At 49.3% G+C, this 17,783-nt stretch overlaps 1 protein-coding gene across 8 annotated transcripts in view; it reads left to right on the top strand.

Annotated features, from left to right (window-relative positions):
* ARHGEF9 (Cdc42 guanine nucleotide exchange factor 9) overlaps positions 1-17,783 on the top strand; it is a 185,398-nt gene that overhangs the window by 55,831 nt on the left and 111,784 nt on the right. The window contains exon 1 of one of the 8 annotated variants that reach the window (XM_013199029.3): positions 11,165-11,302. The exons of the other annotated variants lie outside the window; for them this stretch is intronic. Coding sequence (XP_013054483.2) covers positions 11,273-11,302 — 30 coding nt within the window. The 5' untranslated portion in view covers positions 11,165-11,272. Of the gene's footprint in view, positions 1-11,164; positions 11,303-17,783 lie in introns of those variants that run through there. 8 annotated transcript variants of the gene reach the window in all.

Below are 17,783 nucleotides of genomic sequence, written 5' to 3'. Positions count from 1 at the left end.
CCCCTGCTGGTGAGAGCAAATAGGTTGTCATTTGTGGAGGGAATAGAGGGAAATCAAAGTTATTCCATGTGCTTCATCCAGGAAAGGCTCAAGCACCCCTTGTGTCGCTGGGGGTAGCTTTATCGAAGCGAAACAAGGCTCTGCCAGCGGTGGCACGGGACCTTCACTGAGACTGCAGTGTTTCTGCACAGTTGCAGCTAGCTTGGTTGTGCTCACACGTATGGATGTTACAGGCCCCTGTATGAATGTTTGTCCTTCGGAGATGCAGAGGAAGCCCTCCCCGTTCTTCTTGTTTGTGAATCGTATGGGATCAGCGTGCTCTTAACAGACCAGTTTCCAGGAGGCTGAATCGACTGCTCTTTATGGCAGAGCTGACATCTGAGCATCGTTATCCACTGAAGGTACCAGCATTAAGTATTTATGTGCCCAAAATTGCGCATCGGTCGTGCTTACCCAGACACAAAGTGGGATAATGGCAGAGCTCTGAGTTTATTAATAGAACCCAGCAGCCAACATACGGCTGCACAGTGGAAGCCGAGTAAAACATAAGCCACACGTTTCTTTTTAAGAATATGCGTTTCATATCTTTTCACGCTACACAAAAATACTTTTGTGATGCTTTTGCAGTTAGGTTGCTGTCCCCAAAAGGTTATTTTTATGTTTTTACAGCACAGCTGGATTAAGAAAAATGTTGTTTTATAAGCAATCCTGTACACTTTAAATCTACCCCCTTCCAAAAATAAAATAAAATACCCCAGCTAGATCCAGGTGGTAAATTGCAAGAAGACTCCTTTGTTCAGTGTACTCAAGAGGAGTTTTCTGGCTTCATTTGTAGCCGCTGGTACCTTGGTTTGCTCTGTGGTGTACACTTCATGCATTCCAAACGCCGTTATAGGTCCCATCTGGCTGAGAGGTTAAGCAAGCAAGGGCCACACGCCCAGCATTTATTTTAGCATTGCACCTTTGATTCTGTCTCATTTTTCACAGCTGAGATTCTGAAAATTCTCAGTGGTTGTCTTCAGCCACATCAGTCAGTGCTTGATGTGTTTCCAGAAGGAGTAGATTTGGGGAGCAATTTGAAAAGATGATCTTGCAGTCTTACCTGGCTTATGCGAGTAATCTTGCCTACTTCTTTCTTGAGGAACTTTATATTCCTCTTTATTTTGTGTAAATCTAGGGTGAAACAAAAATCTGCCGTTCCTATAGATAGAATACATGGAAATTTTCAATGGCTGCCTGTCTAACTTATTTCTCATGCCATGTTCTAAACATTGTTAAAATCCTTAGTTTACGAGAATTACGCTCTCGGAGGTGTTAGCACACTCATCCCGCCTGACAGCGTTCCTTTCTAAGAACCTGTGAAGATTAGTTTATAGCATAGATTTTTCCCGTGTTGAAGTTTGTAAGGATGAAAAGCCCCATGCATAATATATCTATGGAGCTTTAGTGACAAAAATTGCTAAGCACATTATATATAAATAGCAAACTGCCTTCTTTAGGGACTGATACAGACTGCTCTTGAGATAGCTAAGTAGGCAAGTATGTAGTAAAATATTGGTATATTTAGCACTCCAGAAGGCAGTAGATGGTGTTCTGACTTCACACCACATGGGTGCTTGAAGTCTTTACCTCTGCATAATCCCTCGTACACAGCAGTGATGCTGGGGAGCATTTGGGACTGAATTATAAGCCTCACTGCCAACCAAAGAACCAAATGGCAAAGGGCAGTTTTGGAAGGCAAAGTGTGGACCTGACTCTCGAATCGGGAGTAGCTGGGAAGGCAATGCAGGAAAAGCACGGGGCAGCTTACCGGGATTTTGGCATAAACATGGTTTTTAACGTCTGCCTGCCTCGTTGGTTCTTACAGGCATCTGCTTGGGTGTATGTACTATGTTTTTTTTTTAAAAAAAAAAAGAAAAAAGAAAAGAGCAGCATGTAAATGATATGGTCATATGATGAGGCTGGTCTCGCCCTTGCCAGGCTTGTCACAGTAGTGAGAAGGGGCGAAAAGTCTCTGAGCTCTAATGGCCAGAGGGCTTGTGGGCAGCTCTATTAACCTTTCTCAGTTCAAAACAGGTGTTCCTCCAGGATATCTTTTCCTGGATGTGCAAATCTGTGCAGAGTTGAGACCTTCAACTCACCCTTTCTTCCCAGGGATGTTGGAAAGGCTCAGACATGCTTGTGATGGGCACGCAAGCCTGAGAAAACTGCAAAGAGTATTTGCAAGTGTTATCTTTGAATCAAACCCACCAGCTCTCTTGGATAGCATCCCCCACCTCTTTCTTCCTTTTTTCCCAGCTTTTTATCAGAACATTTTTGCTGTTGTTGTCAAGAATATTCATCCAGCACTCATACCCACACACATACATTTTGTGCTGAGGTAATGATGTCTGATATTGAGTGCGACTTTTTTAAGCTACAATAAATGAAATGGTAGCGTTGTATTGCAGCTGGGGAAAGGAGCTGTCGTGACCTGGTAGTGCCACGCTGCCTTCCAAGAATGCTGTCCTTCTAAACAATGCTACGTTTCTTTAAAGTGGAGGTTGTACCACTCTAGTAACCCTTACAGGATGGGTAGAGCAGCAGAAGGCTTATGTGAAAATAAGTCCCAGCACTCAAACAAATAGAGAAGCTGCGTACATAAATCTGGGAACCTCAAGTGTATTGTGGAGTTCGGTATTTTGTGATCTTTAAAACCCTTGAGCAATACTACCAGTAAGAGGAAAGCATTCAGAAACAGTTTATTGGGGAGCTTTGTGTCTCGACTTGGTTTGCGCTACTGCTGCTCTCTTTGTGCTGTCAGACCATCTCAGGGTGACTTTTTTATGCCTCGTGCTCTCCTGCAAGCATGCCGACGGTGGGAAGGTGTGAGCAGACCTGGCAGACGGACTGGATGATACGGTGAGGATAAGCACAGAGCGGCTGTTACATGTTCTTGGCTGTGGTGCATTAACAAGCACTAGTCTGATAAAGCAGAGCATTGCGGAGAAGAAAAACAAATGCGCACAGGCAAAGCACGTAGGTAAGTGGCTCTCGCACAAGAACCTGTAGGTGGCTAGTGAAGACGAGCTGAACTGTAGCTAGCAGCTCATTGCATCCTGCTCTGCATAGCGCTGCTGGGGAGCGACTGCCGCAGAGGACGCAAAGCCTCATCCCTGTCGCAGGCTTAGTACCTGCCAGGGTGATGGCTGGCTCCCTGCAGGGTTTAGGGGATAGACACCCTGGGACAACTCCATTTTTTTTCCTGGAATTGCAAGGTCATTTTCAATCCTCTTTATTTCCAAGCCTCCAGCCACTAGAGGGAGAGAATGTTACATATTTATGGCCTCGTGTGCATGTGGGGATATACATTTAATAAAGGAATTGCTTTTCTAAGAAAGGCTTTCCAGGCAGTACTGTAGCTGGTTTTAACCCCTTTATTTATTTGACCGTGGTTTTATAACTGCTCCTGAGATTTGACCTCTGTAGACTTCAGTTGGTTTGCGACCTAAAATTGTAAGTGCTCTGGAAGATGTTAGATGATCCTTGTCCATGTTTTACACCCTGTATTTGCTGTTGAGCATCCCTGCTGTGAAATGACTTCATGGGGAAACCTTTGGCTCCTCCTGGATCTGCCTGTCTCCTCGTGTTACTGCACACCCCGCTGCACTGATACCGCGTAACGTAGTGTGGCAATGCAGAAATGAAAGACATGGGAACAGCGGGAGGGCAATGCCCCTTCCTACTGCTTTCTTCCTGGCAAGCCAGAGACTCTTTGAGCCTATGGCCTGTTTCCTCTGCACTAATAAAAACAAACCCAAGAGGGATCTCATCTCATTTGAAATTAAAGCAGTGAGTTGGTAATTGTTGTAGGCAGATGAGTTTTAACAATTTCAAAGGACACCAGCGAGGATTGTAGGTTTAGGGAGGGGAACAGGGATGGAAGCTTTAAGAAAAGGAGTGTCAGAAAGTGAATTGTGAATGTTTTTCAAAATGAAACAAGATTAAAATGCTCCTTTGTGGATTGAGCTCGGTGGGGAAGACCTGTGGACTGTCTGTGTCAGTGAAAGGCTGATGAGGGGACTGTGAGACTTGAAGGGATCTTGGAAAGTAGCCTATGATGAAAGCGTGTGGTTCTGTTTATCAGGTGAATTTCCATTCCTTTGCAGATGGCAGGTGGGGAAGAAATCCCTTTGCCTTTCTTTGATTTAACTTCTGTGGACGATTCAGGGCAGTGCTTTCTTGGGAGAGAAACTTAATGGTGCTGCAGCAGCCTGAAGTATCGAAGGAGAGCGCCTCTGTGTAATTTTCCCAACTCTGAAAGTCAATAGTTAATAGAGGGACTGAGCAAAGAGGTTTCCTTCTGCTGATTGGAGCTGCAGATGATGCTCCAGCACAAGAAGTTCTCTGGGTGATGTTGGGGCTGGTCCCAGCTGCTCCTTTCCCTGCCTGTTTTGCTTGCCCAGCTGCTCCGTGCTGGCGCAGCTGATGGCAGGCATGAGAAAACAAAGGGAAGAGTGTGGGGAGGCACTAGAAGCCTTGAGACCGACCTGACCCAGGTCCATTAGAAATGTAGGTATGTAAGTACCACAAACGCAAACCATGGTAGAGATAAAGCTCAAAACTCTCCTTGTTGTCCTGGCTGTTGCTGGGCAGCCCGTACTTGTAGGGCTGGGGTCTGGCTGCTCCGGGAGCCCTCCCTTTGCTCCTCTCTGCGCACCTTGCTTGGGTAAGGGTCTCTCCCCGAGCACTTGAAACTCAGACCAACTGAAGCCATCAAAACGTGGCTGTGATCCGAGTGGCTTAAAGCCTTCGTCTGGGGCCGCAGGTCGCAGCTTGCGTTAAATAATTGAGCTAGAGGAACAATGAGTGAATGCGAAAGGATCCTCCACGTTACTCTGTGCATTTTGATGAACTGTGGCCATAACCTTATAAACATGACCTGCTCATTAAGCCTTCACCTGCCTGATGGCGATGTGAGGACTTGGAGACCAATCTACTTGCCTTCTGCAATAGCTTTGTTTATTGAGAGCCGAGCTGTAAAATTGATATTCAAGCCGTACTCCCCTGGAGGCCAGCAGAGCTCTGTGCTGTGCCCGGATCGTACCCAACCATCTCACCGCCGTGGTTTCTGCTGCTGCAGAAAAAGGGGGAAAAGCTGTTCGTCCCAGGGGTTAGTATATATCTGTGGGCGTAGGACCAGGCTGGGATGCGTTCTCTGAAATCACCCGGCTCCAGTGGGATCCCCGCGGGGTTTGGGTGAGGGGGGCAGACAGGAGCTCGGTGTGATGTGGGACCAGGGAGGGCTGTGCACACTCGGGGCAGGAGGCATGGCCATGCCATGGGTGCTGGACGCTTGTCCCTGGGTCCTGCCATGGGCCTGAGGAAGGAGCAGGGTATGTGGCTTCCTTAGTCCCTTCGGGCCTTGAAGGTCACGGCTGGGGGAGCTAGGGCACCGGTTCCCTGTAGATCTTCTTGTGAATTGTAATGCTAAGCTCTTGTTTGCTTTAAAAAAAAAAACCTTTTTTTGGCTGCGGATTTTTCTCTATGTACACAAACTAAATGAATTTATATACGTGCATTGTGCTACTTGTAAAGCCCTTTCTTTTTCAAATTTAGTTTTATTCCTTTTTTTAATCTCCATAGGATTTTCCCTGAATAAGCAGAAGTAGGGCAGTGCTGGTAACAGATGGACATAAAGAAGACTTGGATGCTGGAGAGACTTTTAACGGGCTTGGGGATCTGAACCGGGGTGCTTTCCTCTTTACTCTGAGTTTAATTTGACTGCAGGTTATTAATTTTCACCTCCGAAGCAGAGACCTTAGCGACAGAGTGCGGGCCTTGGAAACAGGCTGCCACGGTTTAATTAAAGCAGGTGTGGGAGTTTTAAAAATGCCACTGTTGGAAAAAGTTGAAAGATATTAGCAAATCAAATGGGCTGAGGCATGAGTCGTCTTGTCAGTCAGACGGGGGTGAGGAGGGAACGGGAATAGTAAACAAGATGCTTGGCACGGGACCGCGTCGGCTGGAGCATCTGCGACTGGGAAGGGGGATCCCGGCCTCTGGGCTGCGTGGTTCACTCAAAAAAACCCCATTTCCTTTATTTTATGTATTTATTTTTAACAGGTTTCCAAACCATGGTTTTTCACTATGGCTTTTGTAAGAGCTATAGGTTGGTTTTGTCCTGTCCAAACCAGAAGCTTTTTGGCGCTAAAATCAAGCAAAAAGTCCTCTGGGGAGAGCGTCCGGACGGCGTGGCCATGCCCATTTGGTCATTTACCTCCTTTGCCATAGGAGTACACTGTGTGGAGCTAGACTGGAATCTGTTTGCACTGTGAGTGCTAAATATAATGTACCAAATAACAGTACCAAACATAAATTAGAAATAACTCTAGTTTGTGCCAAGTATATAGCAAATATATATATATATGTATATGCTATATATATACTTATGCATATAGCATATATATAGCACATATAGTATGTTTCACACGTAGTGGTCTGAACTGGAGAAGTGGCTTCAGAGCAGAGAAATACTACCAAGCTTGGGCTCCCCTGTCCATCCATGCCTCTGTTTCGATACATAACCTTGGGCAAGTCAGGGGAGCTCCTTGTGCACCTGGTTTGCAGCTGCAGTGGGGAGATGAAAATCTTTTTCCTTTTTCTCTGGTGAACAGCAAGATCCTGATCAATTACATCAGAGCAAATCATTTTCCTGCCCTTGTTCAAGTCCTTTAATTTATGACTAAAACTGTCTTTGTGTCAGAGTTGGTTCAGGAGGACGCGTATCTGGGGCTTCTGCATATGTCATCTCCTATTAAAGAACAAACAATCTACCTTGTAATGTACCACAAATAATAATACTTTGCAAGAGCCTGAAGCACTGCGTTATTGCTCTGCTAATCTGAGAAGCACTGGGCCATTATGAAAGTATTCCATAGGGTTTGTGGCGTGTTTTTTTTTTTTCCCTGAAGGAAGATACTTATTTCATAGCTGTGCAGTGTGGCTGATTGGTTTATAAAGCCATGCTGGCTAATTCCTAGTAGAGGTTAGACAAACTCCCCTCCCTTCTCATTAATTAACCTGTAGGGTTTGGTGCCTTTTCTTTGCAGTTCAGTAGAGACAATGGCTGCGAGAACATATTTGTGCTCTCTGATAGGTAATGAAGAACATCTGCCCGCCGCAGCGATGCAATAACCACTGAGGAAGGGCTCTCCACAGAGCACTGCCAGGCTCCCCCCGATGGAGGCAATTCAGGGCAGGCATCGCCATGGGGAGCTGCTGGCTGGGGGACCGAGGGATGTGCTCCCGTGCCTGCAGCGAGCATTGCAGGGGAGAAGAGGGGTCAAAAAACAGCAGGGGAAATCCCCTCGTAAAGGCAGGAGCCGGGGAAGGAGAGGAGCATCTCTGAAGAAGTTTCCATACCCAGAGAGCAGTTCATAGCAGTATTCTTACGGTGTGGTTAAAGAAAGGCAGCCTTGAACGATCCAGAGGGGATTTTGGCAGCGAGAGGGCATAGTGAAGAAAAGAGATTAGAGGCAGGTGAAATCCTGTGATGCTGCTGTCCTTCCTTCACTGCTCTTGCGGGCTGCAAGGAAATTATCACCCAGTTTGGGATCCCCATCTGTCTCAAGCTGGGGACCTGGACCCGGAGCTGCCCTGTGGTACTGCAGCGTAGCAGTAAATGGGGAGGGAGGGCAGGGCGAGTGGCTGCACGGGTCGGGTCGGGCAGCAGAGTGCCGTGGGGACGCCGTTGAAGTTTTTTGTGTGTTGGTTGCATGGCTCCAAGTGTATGAGATGAGGTACAGGGCCAGAGATTTCTTTTTGCCTTTTCAGCAGCGTGACGTGATAGTTAGCATCCTTCTGCTCGTACCCGTTTGCTTTGCTTTTGAATCAGTCTCTCCAGCTGCAAGTAATTAAGAGAAAAAAGTTGCACACGGAAAAGTGGCATTAATCTAATAATTACAGTACTTACATCAGCCACAACTGCTACCGCAGAGCGGTTTCCAGGTAAACCTTGTCCATGCCTTCACAGCTCTGCTCACCTGAGATTCAACGTGTTATGGACTGGTTCTGTAGGGACAGAGACTTCTGGGGTCTGTGGCAGCTAAAATGTGACCAGACCACAGTTCTTCTGAGAACGAATGGGACATTGTGTTATTAACGAGAAACGTCTGCGTTCTTACGGGGTTTGTCTGCTGGAACAATCCCCAAGACAAACCGAGGACCTGCTCTGCTCCTCAAAATGTTTCAAGCAGTACTGAACTTCTCACTCTCGTTGGTAGCAGAAATGATGTTTTTGTGGGCTAAATCATGGGGAAGGAACCAGTGCGCAAACTTCCAGTGCCCAAATACTGCGCACTGGGGGTTGCCTCTGTTTCCCCTCAGCGGTACGGGTTTTATAACCAGCGCAGTGTCCGCAGCACTACTGCGTGGTGCTGTGCGTGACTCCAGCTCCAGTGCCTCGTTTGAAACACGAAATCTCCGCTGTGTGCTGGCGGGGCTGCCTGCAGCGTGGTCATGTTGGAGCATCCCTGCTCGAATGCCTGGCAGAGGAGCCAAGATGTGAGGCCTTTTCCCCAAATTTTCCCAAAGGGCAGGTTTCTTCCCCTGCTGCGGGGTTGCAGGGAAGCTGGCGGGTGGCTCTTCCTGTACCTGTGGGTCCTCTGGGGTGGGTCCCCTGCCTGCTGTCTGGCCATTTTATGGAGATGGAGGCAACAAGGGTGTGTTTGCTTGGCGGAGGAAGCGCAGGTGGGTTCTTGGAGGTTTTTGTGTGGCAGAGAATCGCTGCCCAGCTGGTCTGGGCAAGGTTGGATTTGTGTGCAGACGGATGCCGATTCAGGGATTTGGCTAATCTCTGCTTCTTGCTGCCTCTTGTCACCTTCATAGGGATGGAGAATTAACCTGGCGACCTTCGGTTTACTTCCCAAATCTGCTTAGCATAACCAAGGGATAGGAAGTGAAGCAGAGGAATATTAGCCTTATTGATGGGCCTAATCAACAGCTGACAGCGGGAGGAGAGAAAGCGGTGGGATTTCTGCGTGTGTGCAACAAGCCTCAACACAACTCGACCTCCCCCAGATCCACTTCACCAATTAGAGCGACGCGATGGGATGTGCCAGACAAGTGCTCCCTCCGTTCGCACTGCCAGGGTTCAGATGGGTGTCCCTTTGGCTGAAGTCAGTGGAGTTACCGGTACGCTTCGGTGTGGTCTTAAGGTGATCTCGTGCTTAGGAGGGTCCTGTGTTATTCATGTGTATGCTTGACAGTACTGCAGGTCTCTCTTTTGGTATTTCCTTGTAGGAAAAGCATTTACCCTTCAATGACAGGTAACCCGATCATTGCTTTTATTTTCAGTCCAGTTTCTGGAGGAAACATTGCCCATGCATTGGGGACATGTCTGTCCGTCAGTTCTTCCATCCCAGCTCTCCCCACCCCCTATAGCTTTTGAATTGTTGGCGAAATTGCAGTGGATCAGAATGACATCCCAAATAGGTGATGTATCTCAGGGTTTTGTGAAAACCAGGGCTGCACAACGATGTGGCCATCGCTGTATTATTCAGCGGGGAATTGGACGTCCCTTCCAGGAAGATTTCAGAGATGGGATTTTTCAGACTAGAGCCCTCCTTTGTATAAATAATTTACCCGGATTTTCTGTTACTTAACGTAGGCAGAATTCTGGAGTTTGGGCATCTCTAAGTGTTTGCCTCCTGACTCTTTCTTTTGTTAGCCGTCTCCGGGAATAATGACAGCTGTCAGTGTCTGTATGAAAGGTGATGGGATGTGGCTTGATGTAACTGGAGCAGGCTACGTGGGGCCCAAGTGACACAAAGATGCTGGGCAGCATCCCTTTGCTCTTGCCTGTGCTTTTGTTCCGGCATACTTAAATAAATAAATGAAGACACCTAGGCTCCGGTCCCTCGTACATCCCGCTGACTGGCGCAGGGCTAGCAGAAAGTGGCAGTCACGTGGAGCTGCGTGTTGTTCCCTGACTCAAAATCTTCAGCTGCAGGAAAAATGTTGACTCCTCTGGAGGTCAGGACTGGGAGATTCAAATGCCCTTCTGCCCTTGAGGCAGGAGTGCACGGTAAAAACAACACAACACACCATAACCCTTCAAACAACCCTAAATCCTCTGCGGATGTGATGGAGGAGGTTGCAGCTTCCCTACACGTTTTGCTCTGTCCTGCGCGTGGATCCAGGGTACCCAGGGCAGGAACCCACATAGTCTCCGTGACTTTATCTGCCCTCCCATGCCTCTGGGGCTAGTTGCAGACTTCTCAGGTGCTGGAGAGATGCTGGGACGGCTTCATGGCACTCAGGTGGGTGTCAGCCCTCGTGATGCTCTGCTCCTTCCCAGGGCTGTCGGGCAAGGGGCTGCGGCCACAGCGCAGCAGCCTCTTTGCATGGCCTTGGCCAACCCTTTTTGATCTCTGTGTGTCCTCTGCAATATGGGGAGGGTGATGCTGATGTGAATGTCCTGTCTGGAAGAACCGGGAGGATACGGTCCTGCTTCAGCCGGCAGTGCCAGTCCAACGCACCACCGCCGCCTCTTCCAGGCAGCGCCAGACAGACCGATCTCGGCTCCCCGGCTCGGTGGGCGGCTGTGCTGGCGACAAACACTTCCACGAGCGTCTTTTCTTTCCCAACAGCACGGGGGGCTGTCGTTCCCTCGCTCTGACCGAAAAATCAGGAAAAAGTGATGGGAGTAGGCAGCGGGGATTAAAACCGGGAGGTTTTAACCCAGGTGCCAGAAGCGGAGAGCCCTTCACCAGGCTGCGAGGTTTTGCTCCCGTGGGAAGGGACTTGCCCTGCACATGGAGCAGAGCGAGAGCTCGCTGCCCTTGGGATGCCAGCAAAGCCCCCAGCCCCTTGCTGGGCACGGGGACACGCGGGCTCTGCGGGTCTGGGACCCCGTAGCAGCAGCAGGAGGAGGGCAGGGCACCGGGCGGCGCGGGGACCCTCGTGAAGTTCTTGCGGGGGCCCTTCCCCTCCCTACCCTCCCCTCCTGCGGAGTTGCAAAGCACGGCAAGGCAGCAAAAAGGACGGCCCCCTCCCCTCAAATCCCTCAGTCTGTGACTGAAAGAAATAACTACGAGCCCAGGTAGTGAGGAGGCTGCTAATAACGTGCTCCCGACAGGCACGGGATTGCCAGGCTGAGGGATGGCTGACTGAAGGCTTCAGGCTAGGGTGGGGGTGGGGGGCTTCTTTTTTTTTTTCCTGCCAGCTCTCGCCAGGCAGTAGGGATTTTTTTTTTCCCCTCCCTGATAATAAGGACATCATCAGAAGCAAGATGCAGTGGCTAAGGGATGGATCAGGAATGGTGAGTTCAGGTAGCTACGTCTTTCTCTTTTCCTCTCATTGCAGTACTTTGAAGGGGAAATAAGCCGCCGTCCTATCTCCCGACTCCTCCTTTACTCCCTGTCCTTGAAACCATTGATCCCCCCGTAGCCATTTTATGGACTCGGTGGTACCAAACAGCCGAGCAGAAGACGGGATGAGAAGGGAGGAAGGAGGGTGTGCGTTCGCCGGGGCGTGGGAGGGGGGGAGAGGCGCTCGGCAGGGGCTGGGGAGGTGGGTTTCGGCAGGGTGGGTCAGGGGCTTGCCGGGGGAAAGCAGAGGGTTTGCCAGGCGCGTGTGCGGTGCGAGAGCCAGGGAGAGGACTGAGAGGAGAGGAGCACCGGCCCGGGGATGCCGGCTGGCTGCCGCCGCTGGGACCTGTCAGCTCTGCCCCTTCTGCGGATGATGAGTTGCGGCGCGGGGGGAGGCTGGGTGCTGCCGCGCCGGAGCATCCCTGCCTGGCTCGCGTCGGACTGCCAAGCGCTTCTCCGGAGGGATGAGGCTTGGGGAAAGCAGTTCAAGCAGTGACAGAGGGGAAAAAAAAGACGTTGCCGCTTTGCAGATGTCCTCGCTGTGCCTCGAGTACGGCCCCCAGGGGCTGTATCTGCCAGGAGGGGAACTGGGGCGATTCCCCGCCTTGGCGAGGGTCTCCTCATTCAGAAACTTCCCTGCAAAGAGATGCGGCTGTTACTGAGGTCCTCCTCCCGTCCTCGTACTGCTCGGCTTTGCAGCAGCATTTCCCCTGCTTCCCGTTCCCTGCGCTGGGCTGGCTTTTGTGGGATTTTGTTGTTTTGTTGAGTCCTCCCCTGGGTGCTCGCTGCCCCCGGGGAGCCTCAGGGCACCCCAGTGGGCTCGTCCCATGGCCACTGGTGGCATTGGCCCTGCTGGTGTCACCCAGCTCCATCAGGGGCACCCGGTGGCTGCTGCTGGCAGCAGGGATGGTTTTGGAGCCAGCACAGCAATCCCTGCTGGGTCTCTCCTGCTGCCCATCCTCCGCCAGCTCCGTGAGCCCCCTGCGGCTCGCTCCTGCCCTCCATCCCCTCCGAGGCACTTAGAGAGGAGCCCAACGCTTCGTGCTCCTGATGCCAGCACTGGAAGCGTAGTGTGGGGGTGCTGACAGCAGCCTGCGGCAGCCAGCAAATTTGTTAGGGTCCTATTTAAGGCTTGTCTGGCACCCAGCAGGAGTTGGGGGTTTTGCTGCCTGCTCCCACCCTGCAGGCACCCAGGCTTTTTGTTCCATGCGCCTCCCCACATGCGTGCCAGCCTAGCACTTTTCCCCTCTTCACCGGTGTCCAAGCAACACAAATCGCCTTTCACCCATTTGCTGATTTACATTTTCAGAGATTACCACGCTGAAAGAAAAGTGGTGGTGGAAAAGCTGGCTGGGGCTCTTTCATCCTTTTCCCTTTCCCCCTGGGTGACTGCTGAGCTCTGGCGGAGAGGGGAGGGGATGTGGTGCGGGGCCAGCGCGTTCCTGAGCGACACAGCACCGCACTTGACACTTTCTTGCCCTCTTTATCTTTCCAGCTTCCTTTCTTGTTGATGGCAATAAGGAAGACCTTGTTATTTTGTTCTGATTAGACTAATCTTTGCCTTCTCTTAGACAGAAATTGTAGTGGTTGCCGAATAGCCTGTAATTTAAATTTATTTTTTTTGGAGGGGGGGCAGTCAAACGCTGGTGATTGATTTTGAAGCAGGTTCTGCCCAGGAATTTCCCAATGCTGCTCCATCTAATAAGGGAAAAATGAAAGAGAGGGCTGTGGCTTCTGCATTTTGTGTGCCAGTTTTACAACCTCAGCAGTATTTGAAGATTCTCCGTGTATCTCTTTATCATCTGAAATTAAGGTAAAAAAACGGACCACAAAGCAGAGAAAAGGATCGCAGCACGTGAGGTGAATCCAGCGGAGATCTCTGCAGCAGCTTCTGAGCGGGGAGCCTGCTCGCTGCGGCCCAGGGGGTGCAGGGGGCAAGGAGCCTGGCTGCGCTGCGCAGCCAGGGTCCTGCTGTGACGTTTGGTCCATCCAAACTCTGCTCTCTTTTTTTGCAAGGCAAGGATGACTGGACCAGGTGTCCTGGCCACATGCCAGCGCAGGCAGTTCCATACCGTCAATGCCAGATTTTGCTTGCTGTTACCGTTGGTGAGTTCCTCTGATTTTTAGAGCACTTTTTGTTGGATTGTATTGGTGTGCTCTGCTAAACAAATGAGTCGTCCCACACTAGAAGTAGCTGCATCTCACCGAGTCAGTGTGAGTGTTATCATCTCAGTCTCCTGGCTAAAACGGGCTATAGAAATGCGGAGTGGTTTACTCCTGTTGCTCCCCAGCGAAGGTCGGCCGGCCCGCTCGCACACACTAGGCTGCCTACCGTATGGCAGGGAGCCTTACCCTTCCATCGAGAGAACACTGGGCCAATTTTCTTGAGCACCGAGCCTCTGAATATGGTTTTTTTGATTGTCTTTTCCCCCTTTGTTATTTTATGTACATCTCTTAAAGAACAGCAATAGACGTTTATTTTGGATAGCACCCCTGGACTGTGTTCTGCTCGGGCACGTTGGTCTGAACGTAGATTTTAGACTGCTCTGCACTGCACTGTGTTGCTGAAAGGGCTGCTTTCTGTCACTCAGCCCTGCTTGGGTTAAAGAATCGGACCCACTCTGTTAGTCATCTATAAGAAGCATGTCACTATATTTTGCAAGTGATAGTACCTTTTGTTCTCATGGCAGGTGGTTCTTTATTTCTAAATTAGCCCCTTAAACCTAGCTATTATTCCATAATATTAAGCTGTCGGGGCTTCTTTTTTTCTCCTTTGCATGTGCTGCTTTCCGTTTTTTAAACAATTAATCTTTTGCCAATTATGCTAGCATCCCATGAGGGTATTTTACATGCTTCATTGGCACTAAGTTGCTAAACTCTGCTAGTATCTGTTTTTAACCCTGAAAGATGAAACTAATTGTCATTGGTAGTGATGAGAATAAATCTACACATCTGATCAGCATTGCAAGTGCGGTGATTCTTTGGGTAGGTCTGCACAGAGAATATTGATCCGGCATGATAATGAAGCGAGTTGGTTTAAATCACGCCATAACACAACCTTTTATGGAATAGTGTTTTTTAATCTGATAAGGACAGAGCTTTTTTTCCCCAAGCCTTTGTATTTAATAAAGGAAAAACAAGCTTGCCTCTTCGTTTTTACTTCCACACATAGAGTCTAAATCTGTACTTAATGTTGTGCCTGTGAAAGTCAAAGTGAGTGCAGCCATTAGCTTCAATACGTAGAGTCCCAGTCTTTTCTTTTTCAGCCACGTACAGACATATTTTTACAGTGCATGTTGGTCAAACATTTAAAATCAATTTGTTGTTGGAATTTTACATCGCTGTCAGAAGCAGAAAGTAAGCTATTGTAAATCACCACAACGTTGAAAAAGATTTCAGTGCATAAAAGTGCCAAGTGCGGGGAGCCGTGACGATGTCCATGAACAGGGCAGGTCAGCAGGCAGGAAACTTCCTTCCATTTTTCCTTGCTGATTCTTCTTCACTTGCCAGTCTGCAAATCAAAGCAGATTTAAAGTAGAAAGACTCTTTGCATTCCGTAATCCTGAAAAGCTCAGTGTGAAGCTGGGAGAAGAGAAGGGCAAGAAAGCAGTTTGGGTTGGGTTTTCATTTTCGAAAATCTGGATAAGCAAATGCAGTGGGGAGGGGGAAGCCAGGCTGGCATGGGGTGGGGAAAGGGTCTTTCCATGTCCAGGCACTGGCAAAGAGTGGGACCTGGGAGGCCCAGAGCACCCTGCGCTCCCCCAGCGGTGGAGGGGAGCTGTCTGGTTGGTCATCGCCGTACTCTGCAGCCTGAGCAAGGGGGGCCGTTCCTGCAAGAGTGGCTTTTGGAAAGTTTTGTCCCACTCATCCTGGCATCTGTTGTCATCGAAGGTTGGTATTTGGGCTGCGAGAGCTCTGCACGCACTGCAGAACTTTGCGCGTGCTGCAGTGTCATATAGCTCCCAAAGGCTTATGTCCGTGCTACCAAGTGCATTTCTCTGGGGGATTTTTTCTCTCCTATGTGGTTTCTGTTCTGTTTTCCATTTCACTTCCAGTTCTGGGCTTCTACAATCTGTCTGTGAAGCCCCCCACTGGCATTGCTGTAAGAGTGTGCAGTAAATGTCCGGGTTAAGAAGGAGTAGATGTTACAGGAAATAAAGCTATTTGGATAAATACCAGATACATGCTGGTGATTGCCCTTGTGGCAGTCCCAGGGCTGGTGAGGAGAAGGCCTGGCTCTAGTACCATGAGCAAACCATGGCTCCGTGCCCTGCTTCCTACCTGCTGGGTAACAGGCGTGACGATAACTTCTCTGCCTCCTGGGATATCTCCACGATTCATCAGGGATATCTGGAAAACCCTTCGAGACCATTGCTTGGAGGGTACCATAGAAATACAAAACTGTATTTTGTATAGCGTCGAGCAGGATGCACTCACTGGAAAGCCAAAAGTCCCTCTCTCCCTCCTGCTTCGAGGTTTCGGTGTTGGAGCACAGCACACTTGGTAAAACCCAGCGGGTTTTTAACTGCTGAGAACCCGATTTCCTTGTGTACGGGCAGAGAGTTTTTTCTTTTTTTAAAGACTTCTTGAAAAATCTCTGAAATGCTTCAAGCTAACATCTTAATGTATTTATGACATTAGCTGCTTCTGCTCCAGAACGGTTGCTCTGAATCTCTTTGAGCCGGGCTGTTATTTTGAACATGACTAATTCCCTGAGTGACTAAGCTCTTAGATAATAGGAAAAATTCATCAAGTTATCTCAGTCTCCAGTAGTTCCTATTGTTATGAAAAGGCATCTTATCAAGAAATAAATAAATAACGCTTCCTGTTATGTAACGTGGGCAGGGAAGGAGGAATATTGCTGGAGGATGGCAGAAGTGTCGTACCTGGGAGTAGTTCCAGGCTGTGAAATCCCTAATGCCTGTTCCAGTGAGCCGGTGTGCGTGCGGAGCCTGGCTGTTGCTCCGGAGCTCTGGTTATCTCTCCCTGAACCCCCAGGGTTGGGTTTGTATGCAGAAGTGCTTTCTGTTCAGCTGGGATCCCAGCTTCTCTCTCCCCATGTCTGCCATGCTACAGGATTCCTTGGGTTTAACCCAAGATAACGTTGGGCATGTGCTAAATCACACTGCACCTTCACTACCATCGTTTTTTCTCTTTTAATGCTGATATTATGGATGATAGAACGGAGTGTTTCATGTTCTATTCATATATCTACTGAGATCCTGCTGGAATTGCTGCTTCATTAGGTTGTCTTGCGTTGTTTTCTTCATTACGTGAGTGTCAGATTCAATAGACAACCCCCTCTCCTTTTTGGGGGGGAGGCAGAGAGAAGGAGAAAATGATTTATATAAAATAAGTCTCAGGCTCTAGGTTAATTTGTGTGAAGAACATGAGACCCGTGGGTCAGCCTCTTAATCAGATGTTTTTTTTCTTTTCTCAATATCTTGACAAGGAGCAATCCAGGGCAGCTAAAACCGCCAGAGTGGCGGAAGGGGTTTGAGGAGGTCTGCAGGGAGCTGGAGGTGACTTCTTCCCTTCCTTACCCTTCTTGCCTGAAGCAGGGCCGTGGCTTCTGCTCCCGCCTGCCGCAGCGCCGTGTCGTGACCCTCAGTAAGTCACAGGATCGTGCCTGGGCTCTGCTTTCCTAAAATGTACACGGTGGAAAACTTGCTGTTTCCCTCAGAATAAGCTCTGGCTGACTGAGCAGCAGAAAGAAGTTGAAGTCCCAACAGTAAGTACTGCGTCAGGGCTCCCAAATTCATAAGCCTTTGTATTTCTCGTGGTGTGCTGGGGCAGCGCCCAGCCTGGCCATGCCGAGGTGGTGATGATCTGATCCACAGAGAGCGGCGAGCCCTCACGCAGGAGAGCTGCTCATTAAACCCACGCTTTCTGCAAGGTCAGTCAAGAAAGAAGAGCTGGAAACTTCCTCTTCTCTTCTGCCGTTTCCTCCAGGTAGTTTCTGACACAGCTATTAGCATGTGCGTCGTGGATTGTGCTGTTTCCGTGCTGCCCAGTATCTCGCTCTTGCACTGCTAATTGCTGGACCTCCGCAGGCTCAGGCAGGTGAAAATATTCTTTTAGGGTTGCTTTTTAACTGTATAGGAAATGCGGCGTGCTGGGTTTCAAAGAATCTTCCCGGGTTGTGTCAAAACTGAAGAAGACCCTTTGATTCTCATTCTGAAGAGCTTTCTCTTCTCTGCTTCTGTGCAGCTGTGTTTCTCAGGGACTTCATCGGGGACACTGACCCTGGGTTTAGTGCCATAATTTCTCGTGGGTGATGGCTTTTTTTCACTTACCACTTTGTCCAGGGGTGTGTAGTTGTGAAGACCCCCACGATTTAATTTCAGAAGCGCTGGAGTTCCTGTAAGTGTGCTTGGGGGGGAGCAGTGGAAGGAAGGGACTTGTCTTGGGTTTTTCTGCAGGTCGGGCTTT

Source organism: Anser cygnoides, chromosome 13, assembly GCF_040182565.1.
Source record: "Anser cygnoides isolate HZ-2024a breed goose chromosome 13, Taihu_goose_T2T_genome, whole genome shotgun sequence".
NCBI lineage: Eukaryota > Metazoa > Chordata > Aves > Anseriformes > Anatidae > Anser > Anser cygnoides.
The sequence above is the reverse complement of the archived record's forward strand: the minus strand, read 5'-3'. Positions and strand labels throughout refer to the sequence as shown.